Below are 25469 nucleotides of genomic sequence, written 5' to 3' on the forward strand. Positions count from 1 at the left end.
GAATATATTACTTTTATAGATTTTTAGGTTTTATTTTCGGTCCATGCACAACCTCCGACCCGCGAGCCAAATGCGCCCACCAAGGGATTTCATCCGAAAAGTGTTTCGATAGAAAATTATCAATACGCACAACACGATAGATACTTGGCATAATCATATTTCCTTCATAAAAAATACCGGAAATTGTATGGAATCCATACGGGACATCACCAATCACAGCTAAAAAAAGTTACCAAAGGTATGTAAAGTTGCCAATTGCAGACGGAAAAGTCAAAAGCAAGTATAGCTGTCAGTTGCAAGCGGAAAGTTGTCAAGCAAATAAAGTTGCCTATATATGGCGGGGAAAAATAGAATTCTACTACAAGTTGGAAAGGGTAATAATGTAATTCAGCGAAAAAACATGCATGTGTGACAAATATGTGAGATAAATGCACGTATTTATATGACTAAAATTATTTATAGCAGAGTCGTAATTGTGATAATATTATTCATAAATTAAAAAATATATATAAACCTAATTCTTAATTTCAAAAATTTCTACAAACCTCGTTAAGAATAAAGGAAAAAAACGGGACGCATTACAAAAATGTTGAGACGGTCAAAATTATTAGAATATCACGTAAAAATACAGGTCATATGGTCACCCTATGTATACAACTTTCTAACCCGCGAACTAAAAAGCTTACGCATCGACTAGTCTACAGATAAGATTGCAATTTGTAAAAATGAAAATGATAATTCAACGTATATTAAATATTCATGAATTAGAACATTCTTTAAAAAGCATTTAAAAAGTTCAAAAACTGGGAAAGGATAGTGAAAAAGTTTGTTTGTTTTTTTGTTTTCATGGAAAATAATGGTTTTTAAAGGCTTATTTGACCTTATTTGTTTAACTGTTTTGGCTCAACGACGTTTCTGTACTAATTTCACCTCCATTCGCTTTTTTTTTTCCTTGTCTTCTTGGATATTTTAACCGTTAGGTGAAATTATGGGGTAAAATTTTCCCCTCCATCTAAATCCCTGACAAAACAAGCATAACACGTAACTTACACGGGCCAATTCTAGTCACACCAGTTAACTTGGAAAATTGTCGAGTCACGGGTGGATTGAAAACGAGGCCGACTTTTCCATTCGTAACCTTAAAAGAAAAAAATGAAAGAGGCCTAAATGAACACCAGCAGCTAGGCTCTGGTGCTCTCTCTCTCTCTCTTTCTAGCTTTCTTTATGTATAAGATAAAGGAAGGTAAGAAATCGGTAAGGAAAAAAAAGTGTAATCTGTTTTAGCTTTTCTTCTCTTCGGCAGGTTCAAGGGCAAAAATAAAGTGAAATAAAAAAAGGTACATTAGTTCTTTTGGCCTAAGGCTTTGGCCGTGGGAAGTTAATATCTGATTCGAAGGACAAAAGTACCATTTTTTTATCGTTAAAATTTAGATATAAATTTATTATATTTCCCTTACGGCAGCCTTTCGTTTAATATGATAAGAAGTTCCGTTCGAGAGTTCCACCCGGAAGAAAGTGAAGAATGAAGTCTTTTCCCGAGATTCACGATTCAATTATCTACTTTTCTTTATTGTAACTTTAAAATTTTATAGAAAACCTATATACAATAAGTTAGGCCAGTTTTCTTCAACCGCTGGACCGGGGACTGGTGCGGATCCATGAAGTATTTTGCCCAAATTGTTGAAACTCCTACATCAGGTGTTCACAACCTCCCAGCCGCGGGCCAAATGCGGCCTACCAAGTAGTTCCGTCCGACCCGCAAAAATTGTTCCGGAGGAAATTATCAACACACACAACACGATAAATACCCAGGCTAACCATACTTCTTCTTCTATAAAAATTCGGGATATCTCCAGAAAAATTGTTAAGGCAAGTAAAATTGTCAATCACAGCTGGAATAATTGTCAAAGTCAAGTGAAGTTGCCAACGAAAAAGTAGTTGAAGGCAAGGAAAGTTGCGTATATAGCTAAAATTGCTGAAAAATCGCAAATCGCGGGAAATGGTGGGTACTGCAAGTCAAAATTTATTTCGCTCAAAAAATTCATATGTTTAACGACAAATATGTTAAATGGATATATTTGTTTGACTATAATTATTTATGATAGAGTCATGCTGGAAGAAGTAAAAAATTTACACCGCAAAATATCCTATTGCCAATTAGGTTCTACTGCATTAATATTTGACGCATCTCATAAAGTATAAAATAATTTTTCTATTCAATAATATAGATGTATACCTTAATATAAAAATAATAATAATAGCTCAAAATCCTGAAGCAAATATAAAAACAAAACAAAACCTCTGCCCCCTTAACTGGTATTGTGATGTATAAAATTTGCACTAGTGTGCGGCATAAAAGTAAATATATTTCCGGCGTGGTACCATACATTACTCATTTCCATTCTGCACACCGGTTTTGCACCAACAGCCGACTTTGTTTCCAGAATTAGAACAGGTAGTTCTGTTTTTATGTAATTGGTGGCAGCAGGATCCCAGCTCGACTTTGCTTCTCGAATGTGTAATTAATGTCATCCCACGAAATTGTTCACTACATTTCACCTGTCCGTAAGTATTAAAAAGTTTGAGAACGCTGACTTTCTGCATGTTGGATTTTCTTTTTTTTAGTAAATTTATAGAATCAAAAATCTTATAACGTCGATCTCCGTACCCTTGGAGAGGTGCCCCAGAAAATACTAATTCTGCTGAAACTGTCTCGATGTGCCTATATTTCCAAGATATGACTCTGTCATTGCATAGTTCAGTAATATTTAAAACCATTGAGTCCATCTAAATTGAATTTCTTCTCACCACAGGAAATATCATTCCACGTGATGCTCACTGTTTGACCAAATCACATCGTTTTTGTCTGCTGTTTTATAAGACTACAAATTTAGTATACGCGGGTTTTCTATTCTGGGAGTCGGCGTCGGCTCCCAGAATCGGAAAACAGCGTGCACTATGTTCTTAGCTTTGGAAAGGTTTGCACTTCGGTTTTGCATTCTAGACATTTGAATTTTCTTATCACATTGGACACAATTCGACGTGTGAAAGAAAAATTTTATTTCTTCTGAATACCCAGGATTTTTTTCTCACGCCAAAACAGTGCATAATCATCTTTGTCTGACGAATGGTAAGAGAAAAATTCTTTTTCGTGCAAGCTTTCAGACCATAATTCCCGGACTAATTTATGACAACAGTCTTCAGTCATTTGATTCGTCTCGTTATTTCATGGCCGGACATCGTGTTTTCTCTGAGAGCAAGTATTTCGCCCTTTCAATATCCAATACATATGCGGTGTTTGTCATCTTCACACTTTCAGAAAGAAAATTCGATTTCACAGTGCATGAATAATGAAAACAGTCCTACAGGCCTGTCATGGCAAACATGAAAAAAAAAATTCAAATTTCTGTCCGTGACAGAAAACACGCACATGCTCATGTACTTATATTTTTTTCCAGGTTTTGACTTTCATTGCAATTTTTCGACAATATTTTTCTTTCTGAAACAGCACTCAAAAAAATTATTTTCACTGGAAAATGTTTAGTTCCGTATCACTCTGGAATTTTCATACATCTACATACACAAATTTTCATGATTTCATAGATATTTTTGGTGTTGCACAACTTGTTAAAACTTTTTTACACCACCTTAGATTTAACGCTAATGCTGTACAACAGTAGTTCACAACCTGGGCCCAACGACCTCTTTTTGGTCCTGAGATACATTGGGTTTGGGGCATGGATAGAAATCAAATGAAAAGGGGGGGGGGGCACAAAAAATCGTGAAAGATGCCACAAAGAGATGTGAGGAAATATAGCTTTCGTGTAGAGATGTGAGTGAAATATGGTGGATAGAAGTGCGACTATTTTCAGAATCCAGCAAAGCAGTTCATAGAACCAGGACCACCTAAATTCACGGGCACATGACCCGGGGCCCCATATTTATTTAGGGGGCTAAGCAACGAGATCTGGTACGATGTTTATAAAATTTATATAAATATATAAGCTGTTACTTCTCGCGTATGGGACCCCATGATGTTTAGACGACCATGCATAAAACCCTCACAAGAATGAAGCGCACTGAACCTGTCCAGCGTAGGCGTAGACTAAGGGTGATGTGTCAGAAGGGTTATTTTATTGTGTAGGTTCATTTGATCATCCCGTATTTTACACAGACTGGTTTTTTCCATATAATTTAGCTTTTGGGAGAGAAGATCACCCACTTTTTGGATCTGTGCCTGTCCCAGGGCTCCGGAAATCGATCGTATTTATAAAATTTTTGTTATAAATTAAGTTTTTTTAATTCAATTCGATAAGTAGGCAGAAAGGTCTTTCTCTTCGATGAAGGTAAGGACCCTGGTCCTTTGACAGGGTGGGAAGTTCATGCATGAGAAGAAAATGAAAATATGGTCCAAAGGGGGACCCATGGGCCGAAAAGGGTTGAGAAACACTCAGTACAGTACTGATAAAATTTTGTAAATATCTGGGAAAATACCAGAGGTATTTTTGATATAACTTCCCTCTAAATGAAACCTAAATGGCTCTTTTGATCGATGAGCTCAGTTTTTTTTTTGAAGGCCTACTTCGAACCGCCTTCAAGCAGGTGGCCAGATACCCATTTTTTATCTGTCTCTTAGTTTGGAACTGGCTCGTCTTCATCTCCAAGCAAAAAGTAGTGCATGCATTACATATAAATATGGTTTAATTTATGTGTGGGAAGACGTTGACATATAAGAAAATCTAATTCACTTTCCTCACATAAATCAAAGGCGCCTGCTTTCATTTTGGGGGAAAAAACGCGTCCATCCTTCGGGTTTTTTGACCTTAGCCATCATATCGATCAATTTCCATCAGAATGTCTTATGGTGGGTATTACCCAACAGCGTATGTGATGGTGATGATATTATCTCTACACATGAGGCGAGAAGTACATTTTACAGATCGAAATTCCACCGTAATTTTTTTTTTATTTACGATTTTGAGAAATATATATATACGGTAAATGTGATACAGTCGAATCCCGTTATAACGAACTCCAAGATACCGGATAAATCACTTCGTTATATCAAAATTTCGTTATAAAGGAATCCCAGGTTTTTTGCATTATTCCTATGTAAACTTATCTGGGGGATTAGAAAAGTGTTCGTTAAAACGAGATTCGACTGTATATGCATACTTACCAGTCGTCTTGGTAGTTTGATGAATTTATCACTTTTACCGGCGAATATGCTTAATAACCGAGCATCGTTGCTAAATTTAATAAATACTTAAAATTTATAGCCTTTATCTGTGATTATGCATAATACCCTACTCTAATTAGTGAATTTGATGAATATGAAAAAAATTCCAAATGTGTCTGTATGTGTGATGAATATAGTCTTAACCCTGATACAATGACAACAAATTTTACGATCGTACCAAGATATAATGATACAATACCTGTGTATGAATTATCATATAAGCGATATCGTATAGTACGATTTACATACGACATGTTTACTCACAATACCATGCTTGGTATTATGCATAATCGCCGGTAAATGTGATATTTTTTAATACTTATTCAATTTACGAACGACGCTTGTGGGTACTATGTATAATCGCCGTTAAAAGTAATTAATTGAAGGGGAAACTTATCAAATTTACCGACGACACTTGGATACTATGCATAAGTGAAGGTAAAAGTGATAAATTCAGGGAAATTTATCAAACTTACGAAAATGTTCGGAGATTAGGCATAATAATCGGTTATCATGTATAATAACCGGATTTGTCACATTTACCGGAAAATATCTGTTTTATGATCCTGAGGTACTCCATAATATGTTCTACATTAGATTTTGCGAATTTTTTCGAAAAAGGTTATATATCTTTTTTTTCGACTTATTTTTTGTAAATTTAAAAAATTTTAGAATACTAAAGTTATTATGCCGAGAAAGAAAAATTGATTGCATTTTTAATACCTTTTCTATATCCAAACATCTTTTAATATTTTCATGCCAGTTCGTGTTCTTGTCCCTTTTCTTTTTCTTTCGGAAATGGCCTTTGGGAAATGTTTTGAAAAGAATCATACGCATCGTGCATGAAGGTTTTTCTTTGGGATTTCACCCTTTCAAAATGTTCCGATTCCATTACATTATTTGTTTCGAGTTCTGGAAATGAAGAATGTTTCAAGAAAATTTCCAAGAAAACTTTCAACTGATTCATCAGAAGAAATATGTACGTGTGCACATAGACATAAGGATTTAAAAATATCTCTTGTGATAACAATTTTAAATGGTGATGCAGTAAAAAAAAAAAAGACATACAGTAAAAACATTCTTCATGCGCCCGGAAAATGACATAGGTTGATGCTCAATGGCATGGGAAGATGCTTAGTTCAGTCGATAACATGCTCTGTGTTGCAAAGACGTTATTTGTCTCCTTGATAATAATTGGTGGAAAGAAGCCGTTAAGGCATAAACACACTACACTGATGTGGCGCGATAATCACGTTACGTCAGACAAAATTATGTGACGTGGAAATTTTATGCCATAGAATTTCCATGAATAAGAATTTGCAACGTCTCTGATATGACGTGAAATCACGTCACATCAGTGTGGTGTGTTTCGGTCTTTGGACTTGTGGCTAGCAAGAAATCTTCAGATTCTGTGTCCAGAAGTGAAACTTACAATAGGCACCTCCGCATAATGTGAGCCATTGACAATTGACACCACCAAACCACACACGCACATCGTCTATATTCTTCTGGTACATTCGTACGAACTGGTACATTCGTACATTTATTTTCTCCCTGGAACGAGCGTGTACGTGTTATGAACCTGACGTGAAATTTGTTTCCGTGTAATGTTTGTTATGTGTGGTGCCGCCATCTGCCATCAGTTTTTTCTAACTATGAGTGAAGTGTAATTATTGAATAACTGTATCGTTGTAGAGGCCTGTGGCTCTCTGTGGAACCATTGACACTCGGAAAACATTGAGAAGAAAATTAGAGAACTGATATCGACAATTTGCCCACTGTGAAAAGAAGCTCTCTTTCTCCTCCAACTGATGATGGCCATGAAAAAACCTTTCAACTAATTAATTAGACAACGACCCTTACCTCATAACCAGTCTCAAATGACGACAAATCCATCGAATCTCTTCGGAATCGAACCAGCATAATCGTAGATTTGTTATTTTAGTATTGTCCAAAAAAATCATTTTGAAGAGAAATTTCACTCATCAACAAAATTCCAAGGCGTAGTTTTGTGAAAGAAGGGTATTTTTTTTATGATAAACAGAGAAATATTAACTATTGAAAAAAACTACTTGAAATTTGAAGGAGTATTTTCAGTACTCATTGAAATTTGGAGGAGTAAAATTTAATTTTGATGTGTGAATCTCGCATCTAGATGCATATTGGGCTGGTATATTACTGCGAGGCATTTTCCGATATAACCTTGTCAATAAACTAATTTTTATTTAAGTATCCGAGATCCTAAATGTGTGTTTTCCCTTCTCTAAACAAAGAAGTTCAGTTTTCTCGCTTCAGATCACTCAGTGAGCGATTATGAGACAGACGCGCTGCCTACTGACGGTACAAGTATAATTCAATCATTGCACTTCACCCACTTCACTTCTGAAATATAGATGGCGGCAATGAAAAACCTAACACAACACTAGATACGCACTCAGACTGTTAGGTACACACATTTACACTTTCGGCACAACTCAAATGGTAGTAAATTGACCATAAACGGCGATAGACCTGAGTTGTGCTCGAGTTTGAAAGAAAAAAGAAAGTTTTCTGCTTAAAAAATTTCCAGGTAGAAAATTTATTTCACATTTTGCTTAGCAAAACCGACAATATCCACTTTCATACTCAACTTCCATAAGGAATAACACTCCTCCCTATTTTCACGGCCATTTTCTTTTCTTCTAAAACACAACCAATAAATTTCCCAATAGATATCGAATATCCTTGCATATGTGAAAAATGACACTAGCTAATACTTTGTTTTTTTTAATTGCCAAAAAAATCGTGATTTATCTTTGAAGGACAATAATGTATGTTTGCGCAAAGAAATTTTTTTTTTTAAATTTTTTTTCAATTTATTTCATTTTATTATTATTATCTCGTTCCATAAACATCCAAATATGATAATAATAAACTTCAGATTCCGTATAAAACAAATTTTTTTACTAAAAACTCATGTTTTTATGACCCATTTTCTTCCCATCAAAATGACTTTATATTACCTTCAATTTATGTTTATTACATTTGACTTTCATGAATCATATTCAAAAAAAGAAAAAAAAATTTTTTTTGTTTCGTAAAACTCGCATAAGTAACTACAACTTGATTTAAAGAATTTTTCAAAAACTCCATTTGCATAAAGAAATATGAGCATAAATTTTTTCCCCCCATCTCTCTTCCGCTACGTGAAGCGAAGTTGTTTTATGATATACTACATATCATATGGCGTTTCTCGCTCCTTACATGACAAAAAAAATGAATTTTTAAAATGGCATTTTTCTCTTCCTGGAGTTATCTTCCCGAGAGCATTTCCGAATATGTATGATAATCATTCTAGCATGAAAAAAAACTATAGGTTTACGAAACGATGTGAAAATTTTGATGAATAGCGACTGGTGCGATTTCGGAAAAGATTCGCTCTTTGGATCTAGGATACCAGCCGCAGTGAAGACGAACGGATAATTCTGGTTTACAGTAAGAAAATGGGAATAAGTTAACCCTTAAATTCTTAGCTTTGCATTACATGCAAAGGGTCCTTTAGACGTTCATTACTGAAGTCTACAGTTGGAAGATAAAAATTTAGAATTCGACTTTGCACGCAAGTGAGGTCATTTTTTTTCCATTTTATATTGTGCGTTTGCGTTATAAATCAAAAATGGAGTTGTTGCATGTATTTTCTATACGTCGAATTCAAACTATTACGTAAATTGGTAGATTTCCCAATTAACGACAGCAGCACTTTGTTTGCCGCAGACCATGTGTGTGTGTGTGTTATTTCACTAATAATGTTAAAATGTTTTGTTCACATTTTTTTACCTTGAAGTTTATAACCAAATTTTTACTCTTAATATCGTTTGAATCACAAAAAAAGAAGTTATATGTTTTGAATGTAATATTATATACGTACTTCAAATATATTTATTTTATGGGTGATTTTTGAGGCTCTATACGGCCTCTTTAAGATCCTATATAAGCAGTACAATTTTGATTTTTCAAGCTTTCTCTGTACGTGTCATTAACTTATCAGCTCAAAAAAAATTAGCATTTAATTGTTGAGGCAATAAAACCTGACAGATTTGTTGTAAAACAAGGGTACTCAACTTTTAGAACAGTGGCGACCACTTCATTGGTTTGAAAACTTGTCGCGGGTGCACTTAAATAAGTGATCTGCAACAACACTGCAGGTTACTAAAGTGATCTGTAAATGTATTGTGAGTCACCTGAGTGGTCTGTAAATACTGTAATCGTATGCTGCGGATCACTTAAGTGATCTGGAACTGTGCCACAGGTCAGTCAAGTAATCTGCAAAGATGCCGCGTGCCACTTAAAATATCTGGAGTTGTGCCATGGCACTTAAATGATCTGTAAATGTGCCACTGGTCACTTAAATGCTCTAGAAACTGTGGCGCGTCGATCTGCAAATATGATGCGGGCTAACAGTCAAGATCATTAGGCTATCCTTTCAAACATTTCTCCGATTTTAAATTCAAATATCCCAGTCAATATTGCACTTAGAAACGTGAATTTTTTTTGACTCAGGAGAGAGAGAGCAATAGCTTTCTAATTGTAATTTTAAGGGCAGGGTGACTGAATGAAAAGTTAATTTTTTTTATTTTAATAACTATGCATGAATGACGTATCTGAGTTCTACACATTATTTGGTGACTTTTTCCTGATTGGAAGTATGTTTCTGAGATCAATGCTTCGCCAGTAGTTTGTGGCAGGGGGACTTTTTATGCAACCTGTATGATTATCAGTTCAGCATGAAAAAAACTAAATGGTTACGAAACGATGTGAAAATTTCGATATTAAAGCGCGATTTCGAAATAGTTTCGCGTGGATCTGAGAAATTAGCCGCAGTGAAGACGAACGAATAATTCAGGTTTGCAGTACAAAATTGGGAATAAGGTAAGGCAATAAAATCCAACAGAACGTATTAAAAAGTAAAACCGAATTTCACGACGTAAGTGAAATTTGAAAGCGTTTTTTCCCCCCTTTTCCCACCTGATTTCCATCAAGTGTGAAATTATAGATTGAAATTATTCTTCCGCAAATTTAACGAAAAGATTCGGAAAATTCTTTTCCTTCCACATTCCATCCTTAACATCGACAAATTAGTTGTACTACATAATTTTCCAAAGAATAGTCTCTGGAATGATCCTAACTTTTGGAATACTTGAGAGACCGTACAATGGATTCCGGTCTTTCAATAATAGCTTTCGTATCTGCTCTCCTCTCCGGGGAAAAGCGTCATCTTTTTCGTATTAAACGAACTCTGATTTCCTACGAGAGAGAGAAGAAAAGAGTTTCGACCATGAAAAGACTTCGTCCGGAATTTTTACGTACCTATCGTATAAGCTGGTGGCACTGGGGGTGGTTCATTACTTTTTGAACACTGGAGCGAGAAATCAATGTCGTCCTTAAGGGAAAAGTCATTTCCAGATATAATCCCCCGGCTGAACGAACAAGAAGTCATGCGACTGTAATACATCGCTGCTGTCAAAATATTTCCCGCTGTTTTCTCGTTTGCTTTTCCATAAGGATATCGCGATTACTCAGCTCAGCGTAATTGTTAATAATAATGGAAGGATATAATAATTTTTGGTCTGTTTAAACTCTTGAAGAAATAAGTCTGAAGCTTCATTGCTGCGTGTATAATCCTTACTAAATCTTCCGTATAAAATTGCACATTTAACTAATCACAATAGATATTACCCTCGTTATTTCTGTCACGTGTCTCAAGATTTTCTTGGAAAGAAAGAATGAAGTGGAACTTTTAAATACCATGTGTTTTTTATCTTGTAATGGGAGAAAAAAATATTTTGTAGTGAGTAATGTAATATTAATAGGGTTTTGGTTTACCTAAACGGGATTTTAGCGTGGATAAATGAATGGAGCATGTCTTTTAGTGTGGATAAGTGCATGGTCCCCCATTTTGGTTCGAACAACCCACGCTTCTCTTACGAGTTGAATGGTGTTATTATCCTTGACGCAACTAGGGTGACCGATTTGGGTATTCTTATTGATGAGTGGCTGAGGTTTTCTGAACATTGTTCAGGAGTGGGTGAAAAAATCGAATAGAATACTCTGTTTCATTCTTAAAAAGGTCTCTTCGCGTTCTCCTATAGTCGTTCTTCAGCTTTTCCGGGGGCTTAGCTCGTCCTGGATTGGAGTATGCCGTCAGGTTTTGGAGATCATACTTACAGAGGGGCATCAAGTCAATTCCAATTGACTTTGTCGAGGAGGTGTAGAGAAGAGAACCGAGCCATCACACGGTTAGGTAGTTAGTCTTAGGGGAAGCCTAGCTTCAGAATGGACGGGGGCATAATGAGCATCTCGGTGAAAATCACACTTTGATCAGCAAAAATGTCTTCTAGAAAATACATATTGTAAACAATTACACATTTCATTAATTATTGTTCCGGATAATTTTCCACAAGACTTCGAGATTGCAAAACAAGAAGGGGTTCGACGGACAAACACAGATTTATTTACAGAACAGCAATTTACACGTATTTACAAGCTAATCAGAGAGCTAACAACTTTCTCGCAAAGTTCAATCACAACTGACTTTTCATCCAGTCTCTCTAATCTGGAATCTGGCATCCCCCTATTCTCATTCTTCCTACTATTTATAAGTCTGGTCGAAGCTTCGAGAAAAAGAACATTCCACAAATTTCAATTTCATAGTACCAGGTTTGTGGCGCTACTGTCTGGATGGGCGTAACCTCCTGGAAGCTTTTGTCCAACCATCCACCAGTTCTTCGCCAATCGTATTCCTTTAAGCAATACCGAAACCGGTATCAACAGATTTTGATATTTCTGAGAGCCATCGAACAAATCGCATCATCTATTGTCTATAGATCGTAACACATTATATTATAATTGATATACATCTGAGAAACATATCAATGAATCAGAACCTTTTCTGCCACCTATCGAATAAAACTTGTTCCAATTCTTCGACTAAATATCACCAACCGGATTTATATTTATTTACCGCATGAATAAAAGCAATATAATATGATACTAAATGATATTTTATAAATATTATTTGACTTGTCAAGTTTCCTTCGAAATTTTAATAGTTGTTATTATTATGTGGTAAAATAATATATGAGTAAAACATGCAGAAAATATAATTCAGTGTGTATTTTACTGTTACAATTAAACACATGATTAGCCGAGTTCGGTGTTTTGTGAGTTTCACTAACCTGGTGTTTACCACACAACAACTGTTAAAATTTCGAGGCAAACATGATAACTAATATTATTACATAAGAAATATTAACTAATACCATATATGTTTTTTATGCGGCACATAAATTAAAATGCGGTCGCTGGTTTTAATTGAAAAAAAAAGAATTTTAAGTTTTATTTGATAGATGGCGGAAGAGGTTCACACACACACATTGATGTTTCTCACTTGTATTACAGGGTGATTCTAAATTTATGGGACAAACTTCACGAGGTGATACGAGACACCTAAACAAGCATTTTTGATCATAGAATGCACGGTCGAATGGCAAAGGTGGTGGGGGGGGGGGGGGAGTTTTTAGATAATGCACAATAGCACTTCACAAAAAACATATATTTTTCCGACGGATTCGCTGCGATATATGCCACGTAATCAACCATTCGAGGGTGCATTCGCACCTTCGGATTGGATTGGAGTTTGTTTTTTATTGGTGCTAAGACCATCAAGGCCAAACCAAGATCTGCGTCAAATAATGATCAAACGGTGAAATGACTAGTGGTAGAATTCGCGTTACCCAAGTTACACCATGAGAAGACTACCACATTAAAATACCCTTCACCCTGGTCACGAGCATTGGCGTACGCAATATTGATCTATATTAGAGTAGGCACATTGACTTTGGGGGAGTACAATTAAACAGGTTCGCCCAGTGAGGGATCACTCTTCCCCTTCAAAGAAAGAGTTATTATACTGATCTGATATATTTACTCTCATCAAGAACTTTTTATTTAGGAAATTTCCTTGCGACATCTTAAAAATTAAATATTCAACTGCCCCCACCAAAGGGAGTCGTGATCACCACTTTGGGAACCAATGTATCAGGGTAATAGAGGTGAAGAACGAAAACTCTGTTCCCGGTACACGTTTGGCGGCAAAATATTATTCTCCAAAGGCGGCAGAACATCTAGGACCGGCCATGAATACATGTATGAATCACACATGAATATCATGTAAAACATATCATATAGTACGGTTTATCATGTTTACCAACGATGTGACACTTGGGTGTATTATGCATAATTTCCAGTAGAAGTGATAATTTTTTTTAGGCAGTTATTAAATTTACCAACGACGCTCGGGTACAATGCATAATTGCCGGTAAAAGTGGTAAATTTAGGGAAATTTATCAAACTTGCAAAAAATGCTTGGTAAGTATGTATTATACCCGATTATTATGCATAATCGCCGAACATTTTTTGAGTTCGATATATTTCCCTAAATTAATCACTTTTTATTGGCGATTGCGCATAGTACCTAAGCGGAGCGTCGTTGGTGAACATGATAAATGATGTACTATATGATATACTGTACCAGGGGTCGGCAACCTTTTTTGGCTGTGGGTCAAAATCAGCCAAAAATGTTATTAAGAAGACGATGTGTTGTTAAGAAAATTTCGAATACAATTATACATATACTTAATTTTCGAAACTGAAGTGGATAACTTGAAATTATGAAATGGGTCACTCGGTGACCCGCGGGTCATAGGTTGCCGACGCCTGTGATTACTATATATGTATGATAATTCATACAGGCATTATATCGCATGTTTATCATTATATCGGGGTCCGACTATATTCATATCACATTCAGTATTAGACTCATTTGGAATTTTTTTTTTCTTATATTCATCAATTACACTAGGATATAATGCATAATCACAGATAAAAAAACGATAAATTTCAAGCATTTATCAAATTTACCAACGACGCTTGGGTATAACGTGTATCCACCGGTTAAAGTGATAAATTTAACAAACTTAACGAGACGATTAGTAAGTATGCATAATTGCAGATTATTATGTATAAGAACCGATTCATCACATTTACTATAACTATATATATATATATATTAAAGAAATGTTTATTTTGGATTTTCAGTTGAATGTGAACGAGAGTCTTTTTCAAATTACTCGTACGCATAAACTTAAACTACTCCCGTTTTGATGAGAATAGATTTCGCTCGTGCCATTCATAAAAACTAGGCTGTAATTACCTCGAATTCTTACCCAAAAAGTTTTGGTTTCGAATTCCCGTAAGGATGATTCTTAAGGATAATTCCCAGACGTCAACTAGTAGACGATCCGAAATACGAACATCTAATAATGAGAAAATAAAAGATGCATTGATTCATTTTTCCTCGTCTCCGATTGCAGACACCTTTGCCAATGAAAGTATCGATTATTCAATCATTTTCCAGAATCTTCTAAGATAAAGCTCTTCGAGTCATTTTGTGAAAAATCATTTTCTTCGTATAACTAAGTCAGGGATATACTGTAGCTTCCTTATGGGGCGATATTGAACGTACTTACATCTATACGGGGTGGGTGATGGAAAGTGTCTGGCATATTTAAGAAAATAATAATTTTGATAAATTGAAAAATAGTTTAAAATTTCACTCACATATTCATTTCGTTCGTAACACATTTCATTCGCACATAAAAAGAGAGCAAGGGGTCATTCAAGTATTAAGTCAGCATCGATGGGAGGACGGGGTTTCGTATTTGCTGACTTTTGATGACAAGGGGGGAGGGAGGGTTTGGATGATGCTTACGTCATCAGCCACACTTTATGAAAATATGAAATATTCTTAATGGCATCTTACTCGGTGTGCCAAAAACGAGAAAAATCTTTCGCACCTGAACTAACATTTTCCCTAATGATAAATCCCTTATAGAGCCACTTCAGCAATCTCTAAATATTTCACGGGTCCTTCAAGTGCTCAGGAAATGTGTCCGGGCTGCTTAAATGCTCTTGAACTGTGAAACGCATCACTCAAGTGATCCGTAATTATGCCAAGGATCACTTAAGTAATCTGGGAATGTTCCTCGGGTAACTTGAGTGATGTAGAGCCTCACTGGGGGGGCCGCTTAAGTGCTCTAAAATTATGCCAACTGTCACTCAAGGGATCTCTAAATGTGCCACGGATAGTTTAATTGTTCTGGAACTGTGTCGCAGGTTACTTAAGTGATCTTTGAATGTGCCACGGGTCATTTAAGCGATCTGTAAATGTGCTGCTTAGTTCATTTTTACAAAATTGGGTTTGAGGGAGGAGCAAGCCATATCAGACAAACTTCAGGGCCACATTTGGTTCGCGGGTCGAAAGTTTACCATATATATCTTAAAGGGTGGGTCGCAATGAATTTCTTAAATAGAAATGTTGAGTTCTTACCCTTCAAATAGCATTGAAATTAATAGAAATTGATTATAATAACACATATAAAGGTATTTTCTTTCGAAATTTTAATTTTTTTTAAGTGTTTTTACCTTAAATTTTTTTTTTTCGTCTGGGGGAGGCGCACGTTTCTGATCCCACCAATATGTGTTGGGAGGTAGGAGGCAATGCTGAAGAAATTTTGCTGACGGGGGTCAGAGTTTTGCTTACTTTTGCTGACGGGGCGGGAGGTCAAAAATGGCTAAAACTTTGCTGACGTAATACTTAAACGACTACTAAACTTTTGTAGTTTGTCTGATAGTTTACCTGGTGAATTAGATATATTTGCGACACCTATTGGTAAATTCAAAGAGCTTCTTTTCTCCGATTGATCAGCGATTTTTTTAAAAATTTAAATGGGGTGATTTCTTGTATTTGGACTGTTGAATATTTTGTTTTTCTTTGTGTTTATTAATTTTTCATTTTATTTTTAATTGATCCGATGATTTTATACAGGACTTTATTTTATTTATTTGGTATTGACTAGTGTTTGTTTTTATTTTATGTATTTTATATCTGTGTATTGCATTCTATTTTGTTTGATTTTATTATAGTTACAATGTTTCGGTCTAGGGTATTCAGCAAGGCTCATACCTTGCTGTAATTGGATTGTTTTTTGTAGCGTGGTATTAAATAAATAAATAGTGTAAATGCCCAAGAGATCAACGGTATATTTGCAAACCTTATTTCTGATTATCACGATCAAATATCATCATTTATCCAGAAATTAGCTGTTTTGTATTTTGACGTGATTGTTGCAGCTAATAGAGCACATGAGAAAATATCGACTTGCGATACTGTCATTCTAGAACTGTCAACCTCTAGAGCTCATGGAAACCCAGAATGGGTTATCAACAATCTTGGTGGGATAGCTACAGCCAACCGCTGTTCCCTATCTCATTCTTTTTAAACGATTAGACGTCGTAGCATCCAAGGAACTGAAAATAAGAATCAAGAAACTGATCGAGAGAGTCTTCCGCAATTGATGATAGCAGACACGGATTGAAATTGAGTATCTTTCAGATGTAGCCTGAGTTATAAATTTGTTTATATTGAAATATGGTTGTTTAATGTAACGCAAAGTGTATCAAACATTAATTACTCACTGCTGATTTCTATGCATGGAGTTTGAAGCTCAGACACCTTGTTTGCTACGAAAAAAAATGTATTTTTGATATATACATATTGTTTTTCACTTCTATTACCATAATTGCAGAGTCCCACAAACTGTGGGACTCGGTGCGACTGCGCCTGCCGCAAACCGCCTAAGGGCTGTTCTGACTAAACTGAGACCTTTTTGAAATCGTACATCGAGTGAAAACATTTTAACGACAACCTCTCTCTATAACTTCGTATGCCTTCAATACTGTAAAGTGTAAATTATACCACGAAACCACATGATAGCTTGAAATAAACCCACTGTATTTGCACTTTACACAAGACACTCTACTGCAAAATTCGAATACGAACCTAGATAATAGGGATATTTTGCTGATTTTTTTTAATGTTCGATCGCATATTAACATATACAATTCAGTCATAACCATGAACTCATATATTATCTTAACTGCAGTTCTCCCGGGCATTCGTGTTAAACCCGGAACGAGAGAGGGAGGGAGCTCAATTGCCATCCCAAGCATGAATTTCTCGCGAGGTTATCAAAACAGCCCCAAGCTTCGGAGTCTAATTGGACAAAAGTGAATTCAGCGTTATTCCTCGCCAATCTTTTTCTTAGCAATCGGCCATGTATACCTTGGATCATCGGACACATTCGTGTACTTTCGGGTGAGGAAATGAGTTTTATTAGTACCTCTACCGCAATAAAGAACAGTGTTTCTCAGCCTTTTAATATTTGCGGACAGTGAAATCAAATCGACATTCTCAGGGATCAGCATTGATGAGAGAAATAATTTTGAGAACCCATGGAAAAAATTATAATGGCAGGAAGAAAATTTTTTGACTCTATACCTTATAATATATTAATTACACATTCTCGAGAAACAGAGTTCAGATGGAGCTCGTGCTGGTGGCCATTCAAGCTCGTGCCTGTCAAATAAAAGCAAAAGTATCTGTTGAATTCTGAAAATAAAATTGGTTGTTGGTTCGAAACCGGTATGCGGCATGAAAATTAAAAGTATTCGGCGTTATTTTACATATCGTGCATTTTTGTGATAAACATCGGAGTAAATTTTATGACTCATAATACCGATTGATATGTTTTTATGTTTGCCACAGGACTTCAGCCATTATTTCATTGATATAAAAGAATTTTATATCATTTTGCATTGTTTTGGTGTGCTGAACATAAATGTAGTTGTAACTATTCTGGAATAAGTCGAATCCCGTTATAGCGAAATTCTCGTTTTAACGAACACTTTTCTAATCCTCTAAATAAGTTTACATAGAAAAAATGCAGAGACCAGGAATTCCTTTATAACGAAATTTCGTTGGGATATTTTGTTATAACGAAATTTCGTTATAACGAAGTGATTCCTCCGGTCTCTTGGAGTTCGTTATAACGGGATTCGACTGTATTTAAAGATGTGTTTATTTTTTTATTTTCCGTAGATGGCAGCAGCGATTCCGGCGTCAATAATATACTCTTTCGTACACCACGGAGTGTTGAAGGTTTGCTGCCATCTGTCAGATAAAACCCAAACTATTTGTTATAATACGTCATTCTCAATTCACTGTTTGTTTTAAACCAATGTGCAGCACTAAAAAATATATAGTTATCTTATTAAAAACTTTTATTTTTATGCTGTGTACCAGTCTAAATTTTTTTTGTCGATATAAATTTTACAAAATTATTTTTTATTTTCATTTTTATTATTAAAAAAATTAAAAGGAATTGCATAGACGTTATAACGTGGTCATATTTTATTGATTGGTACATTCTGATCAGTGTTATCCGAAAATATTATCTTGAAGAGTAATTTCACCCCCTCTTCAAAATTTTGAAGGGGTATTTTTTTAAACAATGAGAAATAAATCTACTAAATAAACATTACCTAAAATTTGAAGGAGCATTTTCACTCCTGAATGTAATTTGGAGGAGTAAAATTGAATTTTAATGCGTGAATCAAGCATCTCGAAGCGTACTGGCGGGCACTGATTCTGATATATACAAATTTCTCATTTATTTACAGGATGCCGCACAAGCAATCCTCTCCCGTCTAGAAGCCATTGCCTTGTCCCGCCGTCACAGCCATCAATTGCCTAAGCCTCCCCGAGTGAGTCCAGTGCCTCCACCTCCTCTAACCCCCAATGGCCTTCAAGTTCCGCATATTCGAGTCCGGCGTCACAGGTCACTACCGGATCCGGTGGCCATTCAAGCCAGAAAACGAGCTCAGCAACTTGAACAGCACCAGCAACACAGGACCGCTTCTGTCAGGATTACGGTGAGTTCGGACATAGGCGAAAATGTTCATCCTTTTCAAGAGATGAGTGAAGGGGTATAAGATAATATAAAGCGATATTTAAATGCTATTATTATTATGATCATCTAGAACAGAGTTTTTCAGCATGCTGTCCACGAATACCGGGGAGGGGGAGGATCCGTGAGTACTTTGTAAGGGTTCCAAGGAATTATGTTCGTTTAATACCATTGTATGAATGACATGGCACATTTAGACCTGTGAAATTGAAATTTGTTTCTCCAATTTTTTTATGGTAATGCAAATTATAAAGAAACAATACATTTATGGGGGGGGGTCATTCGAAATTTACCTTCGCTGGGTGGGGAGAAGTCTGCGAAGCATTGATCTTCACTTCGCAATGCCGAAACGTGTTCTGATTGTATGCGTGGCCATAACGTATTTATGTTGTTAGAGTTATGAGTGTTTCATGTTCTAAGTTGTGCTGCCACCTGCCTTTCATATTTTGAAGTGAAAATAGCAGATGCCTGAATTTCCACGTTATGTAAGTATCGTGTTGAAGGTCTACCTGCTCTCTACGAAGTGTACCTATTTTTCAAATGGGAGACCGGTTTGCATTCCCGCATCTTGAACACTGATTCCTAACTAGTGGTACGCGTATATTGGAGGTACTTGATAGGTGTTAGCGGGGTACACAAGAAATAACCAATAATTGAAAGAAAAGCAGAGGTGAAATAAGAAGTGGAAACGTGCAAAGTGTATTTGTGGTAGAATATTTATGAGTATCACGTGCGTATTCGATGCTGTGGGGGAGGTATATTCAAGCCACATGCATAATTCCAAGCGGTGCACAAGTCACGTACGTAATTGAAAACCGTGCGCGAGTCGTACACACATTTTAAAGAGATGGCAAGTCACATACGCATTTTGATGGGTATAAGCAAGCCACATACGCAATTCCAAGCATAATACAAGCCATATAAAAGTATTTCCAGCGGTTACGCAAGACACAGATGAGTTTCTACGCGTTACGAGAACCGCATACGGTTTTCTATGGGGACTTGAAGCAAAAAAGATTGACAACCACTGATCTAGAACAGTAGTTCCCAATTAGGGTTGCCTGGATTCTCGGGGGTTCACGGCCCAATTTTAGAATTATAAAGGAAATTAATGCGTAGTTGAAAAAAAGTAATATAAATGAAAACTTGAAAACAAAAGTTTCAATTAAATGAACACGCAAAAGAAAGAGAGAGCAACGCTGCAAAGTTTGTAGACTACAACGGTAATATTGTTATGATTTGACAAAAAAAAATGAACTTTTCTGGTGACATCGATAGGAGTATGAAACATTGCTTTATTTCTTTTGCAATCCAGTAGAGGACATTGCTACCTCATCGAATTTACTAGTTACTGCATAGAATGTCCCCTCCATTGTTCAAGAACATTCTCGCTGTTAGATGATTTAAAAATGAGGATGGGTAATATATGCAATAATTAATGTTAAAAAAACCCCGTTAATTATAACTGAATGACGACTTAACAGGCTGATGAAGTGACGTTCTGTCACAGCCCCCTGTTAAGTTTTTATTAACTTCCTGCCTGCTTAAGCTTTTTTCCCCCTAGATTAACAACCCAATATGGGTAATATTAAACTCTAAGTAGTTTAAAAAATAATAAAATATACAACCATGGCGAAAATCGCACTACTAGTCTAGACTGGCTAAGCAATGACTCAAGGTATGCACTGTTTGCCAATTTCAGTCGGAACCCACAGGCCGCTATGACATATTTAGGATTTAGGATGATTGTAGTTTCTACTGCTATAAATGGGGTAGTCCCTGGCATATACCAAGCTTTCTGGGGTCCACGATTATTTTTGGGAACCGCTGATCTAGAAAACCAAAAATGCAGCTATGTACTGCATACTCGCGTACACGCTTTCATTTTTTTTTTCAAACCGAACACAACTCCGGAGTCTATTACTATCAAATGACTCGAGTTATACCGACCATTGCGTGTTACCCCTCTTATGTATATCTTGACTTTTACTTTCCTCCATTCTCAAGGGCCATCACACCATCCAGGAAGGCGAAGGTATGTTCCGAGTGTTCGTGAAGAAAACTCGTCCCATACTAGGTATCGCTATCGAAGGTGGTAGAGATACGCCCCAATACATGCCGAGGATCATCAGCATACACGTAAGCCCTTTATCATTCTTAACTCACGTACAGCTAAAAACCCTTCATGATTACAGCTAGGAGTCTCTGGAATGGTTGGATCGTGATGATGAAAATGACGTTTTCACGAATGTTTCCTTAAACAATCGCTCCGATTGTATGAGTGTGTGTGTGTGATCACGTGATTCCAATCTCTCCGCTATTATCTTCCTTCTTTTCATTATTCAGTCATATACTGAGGAAAGCTGTATGTCAGTGTTAATACCTGAGTCACGTTACAGGTACGAAAAAGGTCAAGTTTATAAGAGTTTCACACTGTGATAAATTATCAAGATTTGCTGTTCGACAGGATCTCCAATGGAAAAAAAAGTTATCTAATCAAAGTTCAAAGAAGATGTTCAAAGAATACTCTCGTACTCAACAGCTGCCGAAAAAAAAAAAAAAGAAACAAATGTCTTCTAATCTAAATGTTAATTACACCGAGGAGGAAAATCGTGATTACATGCACGCATGAATTCAACCTGTAGATGATTTCAGCGCTGAAGACGGACTAAAATTGAATCTGTAATGTCACAATTATAAACCAAAAAAACGTATAATCACTGAATTACATTAAGGTCGTAATTATCTGCGGCTCGATTTACCGACTTTCTGACCATCCGATCTACAGTAGAAGTCCACTATAGCGACAGTTCACAATCACGAGGAAAATTGTCATTATAACGGACCTCGTTATAAGCAAATATATATATATTTTTGCTCTGTCAGGTTATAAAAATTATAGATAATAGCTTCTTTATCTGCATTAGAACGTCTTTTAGGTCATTTCGTTCTAATATTAACGAATGTATGACATGTGATGTCGCTCTCCACTTGTTTATGTAAGATGTACAGAGAACTCGATATTGTATGAAGATGCTGATGTTTCTTCTCCAAAAAATCAACAACTTTCCCAATAAAACAAATCAGCATCTTTACGCAATGTCCAGTTTCCTGTATATCTTGCATTAACGAATGAATAAAACTATAGTCATGAAATAGATTTTTGATTCACTGTAGTTTACATTCTCTAACACATACATGCTCAACCCATGGCCCGCGGGGCCAAATGTGGTTATCAGAGTTTTCTGATGTGACGCGCGACCTCAAACCTGATTTTATAAAAATGAACAAAGTGGCGGATTTCCAGATCACTTACATAACCAGCGGCACATTTCAGATCAATCAAGTGACTCGCAGTGCAGTTTCACATCACTTCAGTGACCCACGGCACAGTTCCAAAGCGTTTAAGTAACCTGCGGTACATTGACAGATCACTAAAGTGACTTGCCCTGCATTCAACATTACTTAAGTGGCCCGCGGCACATCCCCAGTTCACTTTAAGTGGCCCACGACACAGTTCCAGATCGCTTGAGGGCGGTATTCACCGACGTGGTTTAAACTATAGTCACAATTTTTTGGTGAGAGATCGACACGGATTGGTAAAATTCAGGTTTTTAACCAATCTATGTTAGATCTCTTATCCAAAAATTGCGACTATAGTTTAAACCATGTCGGAGAATACGGCCCTAAATGGTCTGCAACACATTGACAGAGCACTCACGCGATCCACTGATTACTTACAGATCGCTTAATTGACCCGCGAAATATTTATAGTTAAGGGAATTGGGATCGTGGCCTCCACATTCTGGAGCCGGTCTGTAGGGTGAGCGTTTTTGGCGGCCCTATAGTGATTTCATAGTGTAAGGAAAAACAAAAATAATAAAATTTGTCTCGGGCCCTTGGGCAGTAGGACCAGATATGACCCAGGCTCCGTCCCGAAGATGTAAGTCTCGTAGGGACCCTGGGCTAGAGCTCTACAAGCTTTACTCTCGTGCGGGGACATGCTTACGGTGCTGTTCCAGATCACTTAAGTGTCCCGCGGCACGTTTTAAACCAATGAAGTGGCCTGCAATCTCCTAAAGGTTTAGCATCCTTGCTGTAAAACATATTTGCACAGAATTTTCGTATTATCAAAGTCATCATGTCGACCAGCTGGAAAATTAATTCAAATTATTATGTCACTCCTCACTTCCATTTCATAATGATTCGTCAACATTTCCCTGCCCATAGGAAAGTTTTGAGATTTTTTTCAGTCATTTCGAAACGGCTATTCGGAACTGCAAGTTCTGGTGCCGCGATCTTTTCAAGAGACAAAAATCGAATAAAGTCACTTACCCCTCCCCCCCCCCCTTGTGTACAGTGGAGTAGGTCCAGAAATAGGAAAAAGGGGTTAAAAAAATTGGCTTTTCTGTGTACATTCTTTTTTAGAAGTATCTCAGAATAATTTTTACGGGAGCATTTGCCATAATAAGAGTCACCGTGTTTAGTTCTTAAAGTGAGAGAAGGAAACAGTTCCTCCAGTAATTGATTGACTCGTGATGCATTTTCAGTTCACTTAAGTGACCTTCGGCGCTGTTCCAGAGCACTAAAGATTACCACAGCAGATTTATAGATCGCTTAAGTGATCTCTGCTGTGCGGTTCCACATCACTCAAGTGACATATTTAAGGAGCACATGAGTGACTGGCGGCACAGTTTCAGAGCACTTTAGTGACCCGCAGCACATTTCCAAATCACTTCCATAACCCGCTGCACAGTTACATATCACTTAAGTGGCCCTCGGCACATTTACAGAGCACTTAAGTGACGTGCGTAGTTGTTCCAGATCACTCAATTAAGTGGCCCGCACTTTCCTAAATGTTGAGCACCCTTAATCTAGCAGATTTTGCCACGAGAGCCATGTTTAAACCAACATCTTAAACGTATTTATCACGAGCACCATAGTGCTTTTTCTAGAGCATTTAGTGCTCGATGGCAGAAGAAATTGAAACATTATTCTTCAAAGTATTATATGTAATCTTCGAAAATGTTTTAAACTCTAAATACATCATAGTATTTCATGGTAGCTTTCTTCTTTATTCATTCGATCATTGTGTTGCATTATACGGTGATTGAAAATAACTTTGATGTAAAAATACATAGTTTTCAACATTACGGCTTCCCCAAAATTCGATAAGGTCCTTATTACCACATTAGCCCGGATAATCGAAATCCTACTATATTTTAATCACGTTTTTTTTTTCAATCAATATTTTAAGACAAATATTTAAAATATTTATATATAAAAATAATATAAATATTTATATTTAAAAATATTTAAATATTCAAAGACAAAACTAACATGGAAGTTTCTTTTCTAATTTTATTAACCCCAATAATATCATTATTGAAAAATTCTTGATTGTTTTTTTCTTCTGAATTTCTTTCAATTTTGTGTAACAATTTGCAGAGTTCGGGATCGGCTTTCGATGCAGGGGGCTTGAAAGTCGGCCACATTATCTTGGAAGTAGACGGATTGAGGACCAATGGCTTGGAGCACAGCGAAGTCGCACAACTGATTGCCCATGCGTTCTACAACATGGACCGGGAACAGGTCGAGTTTCTGGTCACCGAAACGGCCAAAACCACCGAAGCTGAAATTCGACGAGCTTCATTATTTGTAGAATAGCCTCATCATCCGACAAAGTAACGCGAAGCACAGTTTTTTTCCCCTCCCAACCTCTTGATATTAGGACAAAGAAGAGAAATAAAAACAAGAATAGTAAGTGATTTTATTATACGTAAGTCAATATACAGGATGTTCATTATTATGGTTATACAACAGGTAATTCCGAAACAGCTAGCATTAGAGGTAATTCTAATGTTCTAAGGTAATTCCTAATCACAAAATATGCTTCAAACTTTCTCATACATCATCTTAGAAGCCGTTAAGTCGAAAAAATTACATGAAAATAATTACACTGATTTTGTTGCCAAAGATATTTCAGTAATTTTAGGATTATTTCGGGGTGATTGATTGATTCCGAATCTGGCATTGGTTTTGTCAGATTGGCTTTAGTTTTTGAGATAAAGTGAAAATTAATGCTCTGGTAATACCATAAGCAGCGCACAAATCGCAGTAAAACTATGCGTTATATATAAATACAGTAAATCATTGGCAAAGATATTTCCGTAGTTTTAGAGTCATTTTGGGCACTGCTTCCGGATCTAACATTGGTTTCGTCGAATCGGCTCTAGTTTTTGAGATAATGCATGATCTCAACAAATGTGATTTGTATGCTGCTTATGCATTACTATTGAAATTTAATTAGCCCCGATTTACCCTAA

At 36.4% G+C, this 25469-nt stretch overlaps 1 protein-coding gene across 1 annotated transcript in view; it reads left to right on the forward strand.

The window, feature by feature from the left end:
• The window catches only part of dysc (whirlin protein dyschronic), a 237101-nt gene that overhangs the window by 193880 nt on the left and 17752 nt on the right, over positions 1 to 25469 (forward strand). The window contains exons 11-13 of the mRNA XM_089231819.1: positions 18857 to 19108; positions 21151 to 21282; positions 24592 to 24903. Of these exons, the coding sequence (XP_089087945.1) occupies positions 18857 to 19108; positions 21151 to 21282; positions 24592 to 24810 (603 nt within the window). The 3' untranslated portion in view covers positions 24811 to 24903. The remainder of the gene's footprint in view (positions 1 to 18856; positions 19109 to 21150; positions 21283 to 24591; positions 24904 to 25469) is intronic.

This window comes from Pholcus phalangioides, unplaced genomic scaffold (assembly GCF_987345545.1).
Source record: "Pholcus phalangioides strain wild (caught in Gottingen) unplaced genomic scaffold, Ppha-v1.0 ptg000004l_1, whole genome shotgun sequence".
NCBI classification, from domain to species: Eukaryota; Metazoa; Arthropoda; class Arachnida; order Araneae; family Pholcidae; genus Pholcus; species Pholcus phalangioides.